The sequence below is a fragment of the Ricinus communis genome, chromosome 5 (genome assembly GCF_019578655.1).
Source record: "Ricinus communis isolate WT05 ecotype wild-type chromosome 5, ASM1957865v1, whole genome shotgun sequence".
In the NCBI taxonomy this organism is placed as follows: Eukaryota; Viridiplantae; Streptophyta; class Magnoliopsida; order Malpighiales; family Euphorbiaceae; genus Ricinus; species Ricinus communis.
The window spans coordinates 31220471-31235418 of NC_063260.1; the positions used below are offsets into that span (position 1 = coordinate 31220471).

The following is a 14948-nucleotide window of genomic DNA, read 5'->3' on the forward strand; positions in this document are numbered from 1 at the left end:
GTTCAAAAAAAGAGAATGGCTCGAAAAGTAAAATCCTTTCCCTAAAAAACGACGTTGTTTCACGGGATCATAAATGCCACCGTATGGAAGGTGCAAGTGCAACTGGACAACTCGTCTTGGTCTCCGAAACAAACAGAACTGAGAAGTCGGAGCTCCTATTGACCAGAGAGGAAAGCTCCTGTCTATCTACTATAATCAAATGTCTTACTCTCAGGTAAGTTTTTGTTCTTACAATTTTAAATTTCTGCAAAGTTTCCTTCTTCGACATTCCTCTAAAACTTTCTATCTTGTATTTGACATTCAGAAGATTGGGTTTCTAGTTCCTCTTAAACTCAATTTAGAAGAAGACACTTCAATTCCAAAAATATCTCTCTCCGAAGGCCCTAACGCCATAGGCCGCAGCCACGTGTCCGTCTCCGATAAAAGACTCAGCCGCAACCACCTCTCTTTAACCACGTCCGTCGATGGCTCTGCCTTTTTAACTCCCGTAATTTCTTTTTCTCTTTACTTATTTTTTTATTTTGGTTAAACATTCGGACTTTAACTTTAAAAGAAAATGAAATAAATTCATAGGAAGGTACCAATCCGGTTGTCATTAAATCCGGTGATCAGAGAAAGAAGTTGAGTCCTGGAGAGAAAGCGTCGATAAACAGCGGCGACGTTATAGAGTTAATACCTGGTCACCATTTCTTCAAATACGAGGTTTTGTCTAATCACAATATTAATCCTAGCTCATCTTCTCCTAATACACCAAAGAGACATTCTAACAATGAAAGCGATCAACCTACTCGGAAGAAGGCACGTCATGTTGCTAGCAGCAGCTCAAAGGTATTGTAATTCTTACTTTTCTTTTACTCTATTTTAATTAACAGCTAGCTGTTACTGAGACATTTTTGTAATAATGTGTGCGCTAATTCTCTAGGGTGAGGGAGAATGTAATGGAGCTAAAAATAGTGAGGAGGCAATTGGTAAATTTAATGTCAATGATGATAAATTGCCATTAACATTTCGGCTAATGAAAGTGAAAGGATTACCAGCTTGGGCTAATACTTCTTGCGTTTCTATAACTGATGTAATTCAGGTATTATCCGATTGGTCATGCAAAATTTATTTTTTGCCTTTTGAGCTTTCTTTAATTTGCATTCTTCTGATAAGTTGGTTCTGATGATAATTGGTTTCTTTGGTAGGGGGATATTGTTTTTGCTGTTCTTTCAAATTACATGGTGGATATTGATTGGTTGATGTCTGGTTAGTATTTCTAACTCTGCGATATCTGTTATCAAATGCATATATTGATTGTTTGTTTTTTTTTTTTTTTTTTGTTTTTTTAATAATATTTGTGTTGCTGCTTTACCTGTTGCAGCATGTCCAGCACTTGCAAAAGTACCTAACGTCTTGGTTCTTCATGGGGAGGGCGATGGTACACTTGAACATATGAAGGTTTTCCTTAGATCCTCATGATTGTATTAGTCTCTATTCTTGCATGTTTAACTTTATATTGGAATCTGGACTTTGACTCTGTTAGCATTGATTGTTTCTAGAGAACCAAGCCTGCAAATTGGATTCTGCATAAACCCCCACTGCCCATTTCGTTTGGGACACACCATTCTAAGGCCATGCTTCTTGTCTATCCACGAGGAATGAGAATCATTGTACATACTGCTAATTTAATATATGTCGACTGGAACAACAAAACCCAAGGCTTATGGATGCAAGATTTTCCCTGGAAGGATGAAAAGAGTCAAACCAAAGGATGTGGATTCGAAAATGACTTGGTTGATTATCTTAATACATTGAAGGTACTACCATATGTAAATTGAATATGTAATAAGATAGGAACATTTTACATAGGGATTTCTTTTGAGATAACTTATTGCTTTTACTTAAATGTTTACAGTGGCCAGAATTCACTGTTAAGTTACCAGCCCTTGGTAGCTTCACTATCAACCCTTCCTTTTTCAAGAAGTTTGATTATAGCACTGCAGCGGTATCTTTTCACTTTCTCTTTCATTTAATTCGTAGTGGGTGTATGTTCTGTTGAATGCTTAGTACTCTTTCCTTTATGATGCCAAAGACTGTCTACCATCCTTTAAGTGGTAACTTATAGACGGAGTTCTTAATTCTCAGGTTAGGTTAATTGCATCTGTTCCTGGGTATCATACTGGGCCCAACCTGAAAAAGTGGGGACATATGAAATTACGGAGTGTTCTCCAGGAATGCACCTTCAGAAAGGAATTTAAGAATTCTCCTCTTGCATATCAGGTATGAATTTGGTGGACTCATCCTTGGCCGTGTTAATGGTGGTATTGAATTGAGGTGAACATCAAGGCTAGTTGTTTGTAATGACCAGGTGCTGATATAAAATAATATGTCATCTTTGTCTATACCTTCTTCCCATCCTTCAAGGTGGAAAATTTTAGATTGGATTTTTTCTGGACCTCGTCCTTGATTTTTCTGCTTATATTAATACCATTTTAAGATATTTTAGCTAAATTATGCTGTATTCTTACTTTGTTGCAGTTCTCTTCCCTTGGTTCGCTGGATGCAAAGTGGATGACTGAGCTGGCTACCTCATTGTCATCTGGACTCTCAGAAGATAGAACACCTCTTGGTCTTGGCGAGCCTAGAATAATATGGCCTACAGTGGAAGATGTCAGATGCTCTTTAGAGGTACTAACAAGCAGGTCTTTTCTGTGAGCCTTTTTCACCATAAGTAACTTCTATGATTATGTGTCAAATAATTTTGAGATTTGAAAGTTGGCTTTAGATGAACCAAAATATATGCTATCTAGACGTTTGGTTCCATAGGGATGCATATAATGGATGGCATATACAACAAATAGGCAATGAATTTCACACCTTAAAACCTGAGTTGTTTTCCAAACAAAGAGGTTTGGATGAAAAGTTCCACCTGATAGGGTCCTCTTTGCTTTCATATGTCATCTTCTATTAAACATGAAATGGAGACGAATGGTATCAGTTTTATCATTCAAACCTTATTCACTTGCCAATAGAAGTTGTCTGGTTTTGACTTTTTACACTCATCCAGGGTTATGCAGCTGGAAATGCCATCCCAAGTCCATTGAAGAACGTGGAGAAAGATATTTTAAAGAAGTATTGGTCAAAATGGAAGGCTACACACAGTGGCCGCTGGTACACATCTTTGGAATCCTTTCATGACTTCTTGGATTGTAAGACGCAAATTGGAGTCATGCAATTTCATTGGATGTCCATCAGCATTTTAGTTATGTCAATGGGAGGTCAATTACAGTTGTTTTATCTTAAATTCTTTTGGGGTAAAGCTAAACTGAAGAAATTAATGGCTATACTTCTATCATCTTAGGGAAAAGGATAAGTGTAGTATCTGCTTTTGTTTGCTTTGATCATTGCAAAGTCTGAATGAAGACATTAGCATTTGCATGGGATCCCCCAACCCCCCGCAAAAAAGAAAAATTGTGAACATGCAAACTCATGTGCCTGGGTGAGATACTTACTTTCTGAATTTTATCCTTTCAGCCGTGCAATGCCACATATAAAGACTTTCACTCGCTATAATGGTCAGAAACTTGCGTAAGTGTTACTGTCAGATGAATCAAATGTCATTCTATTAGTCTTATATGCTTATGCATTGCTGTCGAAGCATTATCTAGCTCAAAAGAAGAGCAAAAATTACTTCAAGAAGCCTGATTAATCTTTGTTTGTCGATCCTCTATTTGTACTTCTCCAAACAGTTGGTTATTGCTAACATCAGCAAATCTAAGCAAAGCAGCCTGGGGGGCTTTGCAAAAGAATAATTCTCAGTTGATGATTCGTTCCTATGAGGTACGTGTATGAGAAGTGTATTGTCTAGAACATTAAAACTAAGATGAAATATATAAATCTTATAAATAGCATGTTTTACATGTACGATAGCCAGGAGATTATAGACAGGGAGCTGAACCATTTTCTTTTTATTCTACTATTTATTTAGTCTCACAATTTTTAGTCTGAGGGAATCCTACAGTTTCTGCCCTTGGAAGCCTTGGGGCCTTACTTTATGCATCTTGTATGATTCATCTCAGCTGGGGGTGCTCTTCTTACCATCTTCCTATAAAAATCATGGTTGTAGGCTTTCTTGTACAGACCATGGAGCTAGATCAGAGGTAGTGACTACATCTTGGCCTTTGGATTATCAAATATGTGCAGGTGTTTTCACTTAATATTTACTGAAGCTAAGAGAATAGCTAACTCGTCTGAATTTCAGGATGAATATGGATTATTAGCAGATTCTGAAGAGCCGAAAACAGAACTAGTGACTTTGATGTGGCAAGGACCTAAAGATCCATCATCCCAAGTAATTCCACTGCCTGTACCTTATGAGCTGCCTCCTCAACCATACTCTTCCGAAGGTGAAGGTCTGTTATTACTCGTGGCGTTATTGATTGTTGCATTATTTATCTAACTCTTTCATATCCTATCTGCAGATGTTCCCTGGTCTTGGGACCGGCGATACAGCAAGAAGGATGTTTATGGTCAAGTTTGGCCTAGGCTTGTACAGCTTTATACTTCTCTGGATTCTTGACTTTTGACTTTTGTTTATTTGTATTTTCGACGTTTAAGTAGTGTCTTCCTTCTCAAAATGGAGGAATTAAGTTGAGAAATGCTTCCACAGGCAGGTATTATGCTAGGAACAAATTAATCAATAATGTTCTCCATTGTTGATTGTATGCTTGACAAATCGATAATCACTGCACGGACATCATCAATTTGATCAATTTAAGATGATGAAGGATTAGCAAACCAATTTGAAAAAAGTTAAAATAAAATAAAATAAAAATAAAGATCATAAATTTGAATACGGCAATACAAAATAGGATGTGATTAATTAAGGATTTCTTTTGATGGGATCATGATAGTGTTGGGAAAATCAGAAAAAATTTATACTCCAGATAATTATTTAGTGGGAAATTAAAATAAATTTCTACTTCGGATATATGTTTTAAATTTAAAATTTTTTTTTTTTTATCTCTTGTAGATTTATATTTTTATTTATATATTAAATTGATAAATAAATAATATATATATATTTTTATTAAATTTAAAAAATTAATATATATTAATTATTTAATTATAACGTATAAAATATTTAAATACGAGGGAGGAGGATGTGAAGAAAATCTCAATTTAAGTTTTTGCCGTGTATGCATGTAATGTGGGTTTTTATTACCAAATTTAGTCAACGAATATATTTGCTTTTATATTTATTGCGGAAGATATATGTAATCTAAATATCATGTATATACTTATTATAGACAAATTTACCCTTTAGATTTTGTATTTATGGAAGAATTCTTATGTAATTATTTTAAACACGCCAAGAAAAAAAAAAATCATGTTTTGTGATTTGAAAAATTTTCAATTATAACAGTCATTAAATCCAGATATAAATGAAAAAGGAAAATAAAGGAAATAATATCCCAATCAAATAATATATTGCAATAAAAACAAAAGATAATCTGACAGCCAGATTACAAAAGGTAACACAGTTTAGTTGGTGCCAGGAGAAGAATCTGAACACTTTTTTATGGCATTTTTCAAAAATTCATATCTCATTTTCAAATGTTCAATTCTGCAGAAATTAATGAAGGAATAAATATAATATATATATATATATATATATATATATATATATATATATATATATATATGTATACATACCACCGTTCATCATTCACCATTGAAATAGGTTTGCAGTTAGACAATATCGGATACTGTTGCAACTACACTCAAAAAAGCCCTTCTTTATCTACTGATTCTTTTCAGTCACCACTTTCAATGGATGTCTTCTTTGAAACACCCAAAGGCAGACAATTCTCCATTGAATTGGGTTACTTTGATACAGTCCTAGAAATCAAAGAAAAGATACAAAAGTACCAAGACATACCCATCAACAAACAAACCCTAGTTTTTAATGGCCAAGTTCTTCAAGATGAACGTGATATAGAATACTGTGAGATTCTCCATAACTCTCACATTCAGCTCCTTATAGCCCCAGACAACGACGAAACTAAACCACAAATCAAGACCGAAGAATCATCACCGCCTTCCAAGAAAATTCAACTCAGCATCAAGATTCCATCTTCCAAATTGCATGTCCCTATAGAAATGGATGTCAATGACACCATCTTACGTTTAAAAGAGAAGATACATGAAATAGAATCTGTTCCAGTCAGCAGGTTAGTTCTCCAGTCAAGCAATGGAGAATTGCTTGATAATCGGTCTTTACGCGAATCTGAGTTGTTAGATAACAGTGAAATCAGTGTCAATATAAGGCCATCGCCCACTGGTTTAGGTACAGGGTCTGGAGGGCCAACTGCAGGAACGAAGAAGCTGAAGCTGATGGTGTTGACCAAGTGCGGGACTCAGAAGATACCAGTAGAAGTTAACGCATCAGATAATGTTGGGGAGCTAAGAAAAGAGCTGCAGAAGTTGCACCAGAGATTGCATTTTCATCTTCCACAAGAAGGGTACTTTTTCATATATAAGCAGAATGTAATGGATGACGATAGGTCGTTTCGATGGCACCATGTTTGCCAAGGGGATACAATTGAGATCTTTAATGGAAGTGTTACTGGAGGATCCTAGTTTTCTTATATCACTCAGTCATGGGGTAATTTGATTTGATTACAGCATTAGCAATTAATATATTTTTGTCCTTCAAGTCTATTTAGCAATTTGCTTTGGGTGTTTTGGGACTGCTGATATTTAGAGCATGCTGTCTTATATACACTTTATATACACTTTATAAATGGTTATTGAATTATAATTTTAGTATAAATGGTTATCGAATTATAATTTTAGTAATACCAATGAGTTCTTTTAGTAAATTTGAGAATAAATTATATATGCGCTCACCAAACTTTACACTTTATAAAAAAAATATTAAAATTTTTATTTTAAAAGATAAATAAATAGTATCTTTTTGTAATAAATCAAAAGTAATGTTATATTTTTATCAAAAAGGTCTAAATTTGAATAACCATCTATATAATTTATCCTTAAATGTGTTACAAAATTTATTAATTTTATTAAAATTAAAGTTTAACAACTATTTAGTTATAAATTAAAAATTTAGTGTTTATTTATTATAAAATAAAAAAATTTAGTGACCGCCAATATAATTTACTCAATTCTTATATACAATTCTTATTCCCTACAAAAGTTAATGATATCTTTTGTGATATAATTTACAAAAGTTAACAAAAGAAATAAAATTTAACAGTCAAGTTTTATATTCCAATTTATATAATAAATTAATAATTAATTAATATATATGTATATATAGGAATTGACATAGATTTTACTAGTTTCAAATAATTAATAATATATAAACCATTTAATATAAAATTATAAAATATTCAAAAATATAAATTATTTTTTTTTTGTTACATTATGATTTTAAAAAAATAAAGATTAAACTAAAACATTAAGCCTGTTTGGGCCGAGACTTAAATTCTATGGTACGAAATATAGAAATATGAAATTTAAAAAAATTTAATTTATTAAAATAATGATTCGATAAAATAGGTTTTTAGAATTCACACCATTTCAATAAATGATAAAAAGAAAATCATAGATTTTATCGACTTGTCTTTTTAGTATACAAAGAATGAACTATACAAAAATCCATCTGTGATGTTAGAGTGCCCAGCCATATTGAAACTAAAGAGAAAACATCCCTTAAAGCGGAAGGATATGAATGTAGGCTAATATCGTAGCTTTTATTTGTAACTCTGAAAGGGAATGAAACAGAAAATCATTACAATCATCTTTGAACTGTCCGATAAAGGAAATGGTGTGGCAAAAACTATAAAAACACAGTAGTTCAAAATATAAGTGGGTGTAAAACTGAGGTGATTATGCAATATAGAATTCACTGTCATACTTTCTTCCTATTATTATTTATTTAAGCTCACATTTGATATAGTTAATTGACCCTTTTGCTGTTCCATATATATATATATATATATATATATATATATATATAGACCATTGTCCGTGGTGAAGCCAGATTCTTTGTAATAATTCCAGAATCAAATCCAACAATTCTTAACCTTGAAGATCACATTGAAGGATTGCTAGGCGTTAGACAGCCTGGCAAGAGCTATATTTCAATGAAGAGAGTCTACTAGATCAAGTAAGTCTGCATGATTATAGAATTCAACAAGGCTCTGAAATCATTCCGCCTCACCATGTATGTGTATTTGTATATGTATATATGCAATGAGTATTATAAGTGTAAGAATAATGTAAAAATTTCTTTATTTTTGTCTACTAATAGTTAATGTTTCTTTGTAGTGACTACTCTTTACTCAAATGGCATTCTAAAATTATGTGCTAAATAATGAACATGCAATTGGGAAAATGATTTTAGTGAGACAGTAGATCATTTTCTTAAGGGAATACTCAATTACTTATGGAATCAAATTCACGAAAACTAATATAAATGATATAAGACTTTAATTTGTTTTAATCTAATAATTAAAGTTCTTGGTGCCTTCTTTCAAAAGAAAAATAATTTAATTTTAATTTTAGTAATAATTTAATTACTTTGTCAATGAAAAATTCACATGTCAAATTAAAATACAATTGAAATTAAATGATTGAAAGAAAATAAATTGAAATTCAATAAATATTAGTTATTATCCTACAACACAATCACACTAGTTTTTCATGTTGATGGTGTGCTGTGTATAGTACAAAAGGAAAAAGTGCATGAGATGGTGGTGAATTTCACATCTTTTGCAGCAGACCAAACATAACATTCAAATTATTTTGAAACAATCATCCTTAATCCATGACCACACAGCTTAAGAAAACCCAACAACAGATTTTGTTATTTGCATCTGTATATACTATATAGTAGCTTAGAATCTGGGAAAAGGGAAAGAAAAACAAAAAACAACGAATTTGATACTTCTCTACTTAGAAAGACTAGTCAAGGTAATATATTGTATTGTAGATGAATTCCATGTAAAGTAAAATGTGGCTAGTTGCTAACTTTGATTTGTGCAGTTACATATTTATTTGTACTCTTTCAGATGAAAGTCCGATTTGGGTACCAAGGTGAGTGGTACAAATTGACTCTTCCGCAAGATGCAACTGTTTATGACATGAAAGTGGCAGTTAAGGACCTGCTAAGTATTGCAGAAGAGGACCAGCAATTTCTCTGTGATGGAGACCGCCTGGAAGATCATTTCAAAGTTGAAGATTATCAAATGGATAGTGATAGCCCAATGGTTCTCCAGAAGGCGAGTTATTAAGTTAGCAATTAACTCTAAACTGTTGTCGGATATATGTTTAATATTTCAACAAAAGATTTTATTTTAATTTATAAACCAAACTTTATTTTTAGACTTATACAGGGCTTTCTAGGGTGCTGAGCTTGCACCCGTAATAATTCAAGTATAAATATGTGAATTTCCCTCCTCTGAGCTTGGGCCTAAAACTGACTTAGTATTTTATAACAACTCAATTACCTATTCTGTTGCTGGCTTAGTATTTTATAACAACTCAATCACCTATTCTTTTGCTCTAACGTTTATCTAGCGGAGAAGATATCTCTTAAATGATTTAATGAAAGTTGTATTAAACTGTTACTATTTTGGCTCTATAAATACATCCATTCTACTAAATTTTATACACGCAGCGTTCTTCTTCTTCTTTTTCTTCTTTCTCTGCTCTTGGGGATTGCAGGCCTCAAGCTCTATTAAAACTCATTTTACCTATCAAACATAAAGCTCTCTCCGTGCTTTAACTGTTGGACATTATTAGATTTTATGCTAATTCATAATTTCTGATCCTTTGTGTTTGGCAGGTTAGGACTTACAGGGTAGTATATGGCTATGAAGTTCGCTCATGTAAAGTTTCTGACAGGGCAACTGTTCTGAACCTAAAAAGCGCGGTTGAGAAGCAATTTGGTATCCCAGTAGAGAACCAAGCGCTGGTTTACGGAAAAGAAATGGCAGATGAAATAAAAATGCAAACTTACAATGTTGGTTACAATCCTATCAATGTTTATTGCAAGTTTGAGATGCTGATGTATGGAAGATATCAGGAGTACAGCTTAACAGTCCATGAGGCCATGACAGTGAAAGAAGTGAAGCAGAAACTTGAGATAAAATATGGCCTTGACAAGACAAAACTGAACTTCACAACAGATATCTCGGCTGAGTTCCTTGATGAAGATCAATCTTTGGAGTATCATTCCATTGATACTAGTAGAATAGTTTATGTCTATGGGGAATAAATGGATAGTAGAGGCGAAGAAATAGAATGAAATAAAGATCTAGTTTAAGGATATGAGTAGTTCTTTCTGGTATTTAACTTATAAAACCAATTTCATGGATGGTCACAGAACTGCAAGAAGATAAATTATATTTAACATTGTTTTATATATACATTGGAGATTTCAGTAACACCAGTTATATCATATAAATTTTATTTAATAATGCAGTCTCCTAGACATTCTAATACAACATAAATGGAATGCACATCTTGGGTCAAGCTTTTGTCTTAAGAACCATCTCATGGCCTATTATAGGACAATATCTCTAGTGTCTCAGAACCTTCTTGTAAACAAGATGGAGGCTACAGATTTACAAAATGTATTGACCCATTATCTTTTGAACAAGCGCAAGCACAAAGAAAGCGTGCATTGTTCAAAACTTGTTGCACATATGCCAGCATGAGAGAGCAAAGCCCAAGTGTGTAAGAAACCCTCCATCCCTGGCTAGATCACAAACCCTCCACCCCTGGCTAGAAGCTCTGTATGAGCAACTACATCATCTGAGGGAGCTACAAACAGAATCAATTCTGCCTATGAATCAGCCAAAATCTTCCATCCTAGCTCTTCATTATCTATTCCTTCAATCAGAATCTGCACTAGTGTGGCGCTTCTTTCCATTATAGTTTCTCCAGCATCGGCTTTGCCTAATTTCATAAGCTTCCTCAAGAACCCTGTCAAAAATAACTTCTGTAGTTTAAACATAAATTCTTGGGGCAAAGACGACCAAGTAGGTGCAATATTTCGATAAAAGCTTGGTGCGACTTCAGAGTTCTCTGTTTTCATTCGTGGATCGGCTTGTTCTGATGCGGCAGCCGCTTGTGCTGATGCAATGTCGCCAATAATATGAGCAATCCGTTTTGGCAGCAACGTCTAAAAGATCTGAACACAGCGACAAAGGAGAATGTGATACAACCCGGCTCGGCCCAAGCCTTAATATCGTATTTGATCAAATGATACAAACATAAAAAGTTGCTCCAAATTAAGCCCGGCCCGTTGCTTCATATTTTAAGCGTCTAATCTATTTTATGTTCATTATAAATTTAAAAATAGATGGTGACCATGACTTTAAACCCCAACCTACCAAACCTAAAGTAAGGAAAATGATTAGATTCCCACTAACCCATTTGACAACAAAAGGTAAACTTGCAAATTGCAATCCATGTGATGTGACCCACCAGCAATGATTAATCGCCCATTTTCCTATTAATTAATTAACTTTCATTAATCCTTTTCCGTCGCTTTTCTTAACGACGTTAATGGTCTCACACAGTCCATAAAAATTGAAATGGGTCCCGTACAAGCCGCTCACCTAAACCTCGTTAACGGCGGATTCCTAACGGCTACTTGACGCTATCCTTATCCGTGTCAACTGGGGCACGACACGTCATTCGTAGACGTGTTCAAAACCCATTGCCTGGATGCCAGCGTTGGCGTGACGAATCCGGCTTCCTCTTCTTCTATAAATTAAACACTCAAATTCACTTCCTATCCAATCCGCCCTTTTTATCATCATCAATCTTTTCTTGTTGAAACGCTTCAAAAAAGAAAAAAAAAAAGAATCCTTCAAGGTAACTTTTGAGTTCAGTTCCAATCTTTATTGTTGTTCGGGGTTTTATAAATTAAACATCGGATGTTGGTTTATTCTTGATTAATTGCTTTTAGCTTTTCTAATACTGACCTATCTCAATTTCTTGAATTGCTAATTTAGGGTTTGTTATTTTATTGTAATACAGATGCAGATTTTCGTGAAAACCCTCACAGGAAAGACCATCACTCTGGAGGTGGAGAGCAGCGACACAATAGACAACGTGAAAGCCAAAATCCAAGACAAGGAAGGAATCCCACCAGACCAGCAACGTCTCATCTTCGCAGGAAAACAGCTCGAAGACGGCCGCACCTTAGCCGATTATAACATTCAAAAAGAATCAACCCTCCACCTTGTCCTCCGTCTCCGCGGTGGCATGCAGATCTTCGTCAAAACCTTGACGGGAAAGACCATTACTCTTGAAGTTGAGAGCAGCGACACTATTGATAATGTCAAGGCAAAGATTCAGGACAAAGAAGGAATTCCCCCAGATCAGCAAAGGCTAATCTTTGCTGGAAAACAGCTTGAAGATGGGCGTACTTTGGCTGATTATAATATCCAGAAAGAATCAACACTTCACCTTGTGCTTCGTCTCCGTGGAGGTATGCAAATTTTTGTTAAGACCTTGACGGGAAAGACCATTACCTTGGAGGTAGAAAGCAGTGACACAATCGATAATGTCAAGGCGAAGATTCAAGACAAAGAAGGGATTCCACCAGATCAGCAGAGGTTGATTTTCGCAGGAAAGCAGCTTGAAGATGGAAGGACTTTGGCTGATTATAACATTCAGAAGGAATCAACACTTCACCTTGTGTTAAGGCTTCGTGGAGGGATGCAGATTTTTGTTAAGACTTTGACTGGAAAGACTATTACTTTGGAGGTGGAGAGTAGCGATACTATTGATAATGTTAAGGCTAAGATTCAGGATAAGGAAGGGATTCCTCCTGATCAGCAGAGATTGATTTTTGCTGGGAAGCAACTTGAAGATGGAAGGACCTTGGCTGATTATAATATCCAGAAAGAGTCTACTCTTCACCTTGTCTTGCGTCTGCGCGGTGGTTTTTAAGTGTGGAATTGGAATTGGAATTCCATGATTGGGGTTTCTATTATGTGTGTTTGTTTTCTGGAGGGCCTAATTGGTCTTTCTGTTTATCCTGGATGTAATGCTTTAGTTTTCGTTCATTAAATAAAAAAGTGCAGTTTTTTCTCCGTCTCTATTATTTCCCCTTATTCCTTGTATTTGAACAAAACTAAGCAAATTGAGTTTGACCTGTGCTAATTTTCAGTTCTTCATTCCCATTCATTTAAAGATTGAACGAATTGTGCAGGAGATATATGTCAACTCTAAGGTAGCTGGATTTATGAAAACTAAAAGGCAGGTGGAGACTAAATTAGTGCCCAAGAGGATCTCTCTGCAATATAAAATAGACAAAGGGCCTTTGACCTTCTCTCTTTGATCAGGTAATTTTTTGTTCTCGACATTTCTGATTTTCAATCCTCTCATTTTCCTATTATTCTCATATACCTTCGTCATTGTTGTTGTAGTTGAATTGAATCGGTTGAAGCTTTATGTGTAAATTTTCACTTGGATCTTCGTGATAATCACAAAATCAATTTCTTCAATTGTGTTCTGTAATGTTTGATATGCAAATGAATTGATTGCTAGAGAACAGTTTCTTCAGTTGTGTTGTGTTATGCAAATGGTGCAACACCCGCCTCAAAACAATGTCATGTAAGAGAGATATATTGGATATAAAAGATAAAGCCATTTCAAGCGATCTTTTGTATGGTTATTAATCTTAATAACAAAATTTCCAGATTTCCTTTTCCTTTACTATTATTATCAAGCAAGAGATGTTAAATAGTTGAGTTTTGTGCATTTCTCTACTTAAAGCAGATGGCCGTCACATGTTTTCTGCTTTAACTACTATCCATCTCAGGATTACAATAAATACTGCACTCTTTAGGAAATAAAGGAATGCTGTACTTATGAACCATATTGTTAGACAAATGATGGGGTGGTACTTCGTTGCAGATAATTTTCCATGTAGTTATTTCTCGTGGCTCGATAGAGAGGCCATCCTTAGTGAAACGGGTGGAGTCTAAACATTTTGAATGCTACTTTCTGATATTTAGTCAGCGGTTAGACATTTTTCCTTGCGTTTATCATTTCTTAATTCTCGAACTTGGTTTTATAAAATTCCTTGCACATCATATAGATGTATCTTCCCCTAATTCTGAAATGAATGTCAAGCGGATGAACAAAATATACAGAAATAAAAGCAGAAATTCCAGTGACCTAGAATAGAAATTGAGTAGAAGAGAGTAATATTTCCCCCCGTCTTCTAATGTTTGAAGACCATGTCCACAATTTCTGTAATTGAAAAATCTCAAGGCCATGATGGATGTTGTTAATCATGATTATACTTTGACTTAGAAGGGTAAACGGAAGTGCTTACTAGCTATATGAGCACCAAATCTGCTAAAAGGGATTCCTTACCATCCGTCAAGATTCAGCATCATGTGGAGCATCAATGTGCATTATCATGTTGTGTGTTCAGTCTAATGTTCACTTCTTGTTATCTTCTAGTTTTTCTGTAAGGTTCTATATCTATTGTTCGACACATTCGTGTCACGGGCTTGGCTGATTGTTATAGCACCTTTTTGCAGCTGTAAGTGTTTATTTGAGAGCTAAGTAATATTTGTTACTTCCCTTCACCTGATGGAACCCAGGTTCATGTCTGAACTTGAAATCGAAATTCCTACTGCCTTTGGTATGCCTTTTCTTCATCTATTATCTAGTTGTAAATTAGAATTTGGAACTCTAGCTCTTTGGTGCTGCTGCTACAGGGACTTTTAACAGTGAAAAAGAAAGTAACCAGCGTAATATAATATAACATGGGTATTAGCAGTGGTAAAAATTTACAAATGTTCTTCCCATACTGAAAAAGATCCCCCCTATATTACAGTGAAAATAAAGTCAGTTGTCAATGGGTCATGAATTGGCACCAAGTTACTGAAAATAAGCATGTACTC

General features: G+C 34.6%; 4 protein-coding genes across 8 annotated transcripts; all 4 read left to right on the forward strand.

Moving 5' to 3' along the window:
• On the forward strand, window positions 1-4706 carry LOC8267378 (tyrosyl-DNA phosphodiesterase 1). Of its 5 annotated transcripts, none has more exons than XM_015718719.3 (16): window positions 1-214; window positions 308-487; window positions 574-828; window positions 923-1081; window positions 1188-1248; window positions 1364-1440; window positions 1542-1799; window positions 1898-1987; window positions 2128-2262; window positions 2521-2670; window positions 3050-3153; window positions 3517-3570; window positions 3732-3822; window positions 4062-4142; window positions 4244-4394; window positions 4464-4706. In XM_015718719.3, the coding sequence occupies exons 1-16, from the start codon at window positions 200-202 to the stop codon at window positions 4559-4561; spliced, it is 1959 nt and encodes a 652-aa protein (XP_015574205.1). In that variant the 5' UTR covers window positions 1-199; the 3' UTR covers window positions 4562-4706. The 5 variants fall into 5 exon arrangements, with proteins under 5 accessions (XP_015574205.1, XP_015574204.1, XP_015574207.1 ...); XM_015718718.3 differs by having other exon boundaries at window positions 3-214; window positions 305-487; XM_015718721.3 differs by having other exon boundaries at window positions 3-214; window positions 4244-4388.
• Window positions 4707-5721: 1015 nt separating this feature from the next.
• Window positions 5722-6810, forward strand: LOC8267377 (ubiquitin domain-containing protein 7SL RNA1). The gene has a single exon (XM_002518489.3). The coding sequence runs from the start codon at window positions 5815-5817 to the stop codon at window positions 6622-6624; it is 810 nt and encodes a 269-aa protein (XP_002518535.1). The 5' UTR covers window positions 5722-5814; the 3' UTR covers window positions 6625-6810.
• A 2270-nt stretch (window positions 6811-9080) lies between these two features.
• Window positions 9081-10288, forward strand: LOC8267376. The gene is made up of 2 exons (XM_048373628.1): window positions 9081-9290; window positions 9857-10288. Exons 1-2 carry the CDS (start codon window positions 9081-9083, stop codon window positions 10286-10288), a joined length of 642 nt encoding a protein of 213 aa, XP_048229585.1.
• Window positions 10289-11740: 1452 nt separating this feature from the next.
• LOC107261207 (polyubiquitin) lies at window positions 11741-13125 on the forward strand. The gene is made up of 2 exons (XM_015718808.3): window positions 11741-11895; window positions 12061-13125. The coding sequence occupies exon 2, from the start codon at window positions 12061-12063 to the stop codon at window positions 12976-12978; it is 918 nt and encodes a 305-aa protein (XP_015574294.1). The 5' UTR covers window positions 11741-11895; the 3' UTR covers window positions 12979-13125.
• Window positions 13126-14948: the final 1823 nt, after the last annotated feature.

Bases quoted from the DNA above. Each gene is read 5' to 3' on its own strand.
- LOC8267377 (XM_002518489.3), top strand. From the start codon at position 5,815: ATGGATGTCTTCTTTGAAACACCCAAAGGCAGACAATTCTCCATTGAA.
- LOC8267378 (XM_015718718.3), top strand. The intron at 1,441-1,541 runs GTTTTCCTTAGA...GATTGTTTCTAG, and splicing joins GTACACTTGAACATATGAAG to AGAACCAAGCCTGCAAATTG. The intron at 1,800-1,897 runs GTACTACCATAT...AAATGTTTACAG, and splicing joins ATTATCTTAATACATTGAAG to TGGCCAGAATTCACTGTTAA.
- LOC107261207 (XM_015718808.3), top strand. From the start codon at position 12,061: ATGCAGATTTTCGTGAAAACCCTCACAGGAAAGACCATCACTCTGGAG.
- LOC8267376 (XM_048373628.1), top strand. From the start codon at position 9,081: ATGAAAGTCCGATTTGGGTACCAAGGTGAGTGGTACAAATTGACTCTT. The intron at 9,291-9,856 runs GCGAGTTATTAA...TGTGTTTGGCAG, and splicing joins GCCCAATGGTTCTCCAGAAG to GTTAGGACTTACAGGGTAGT.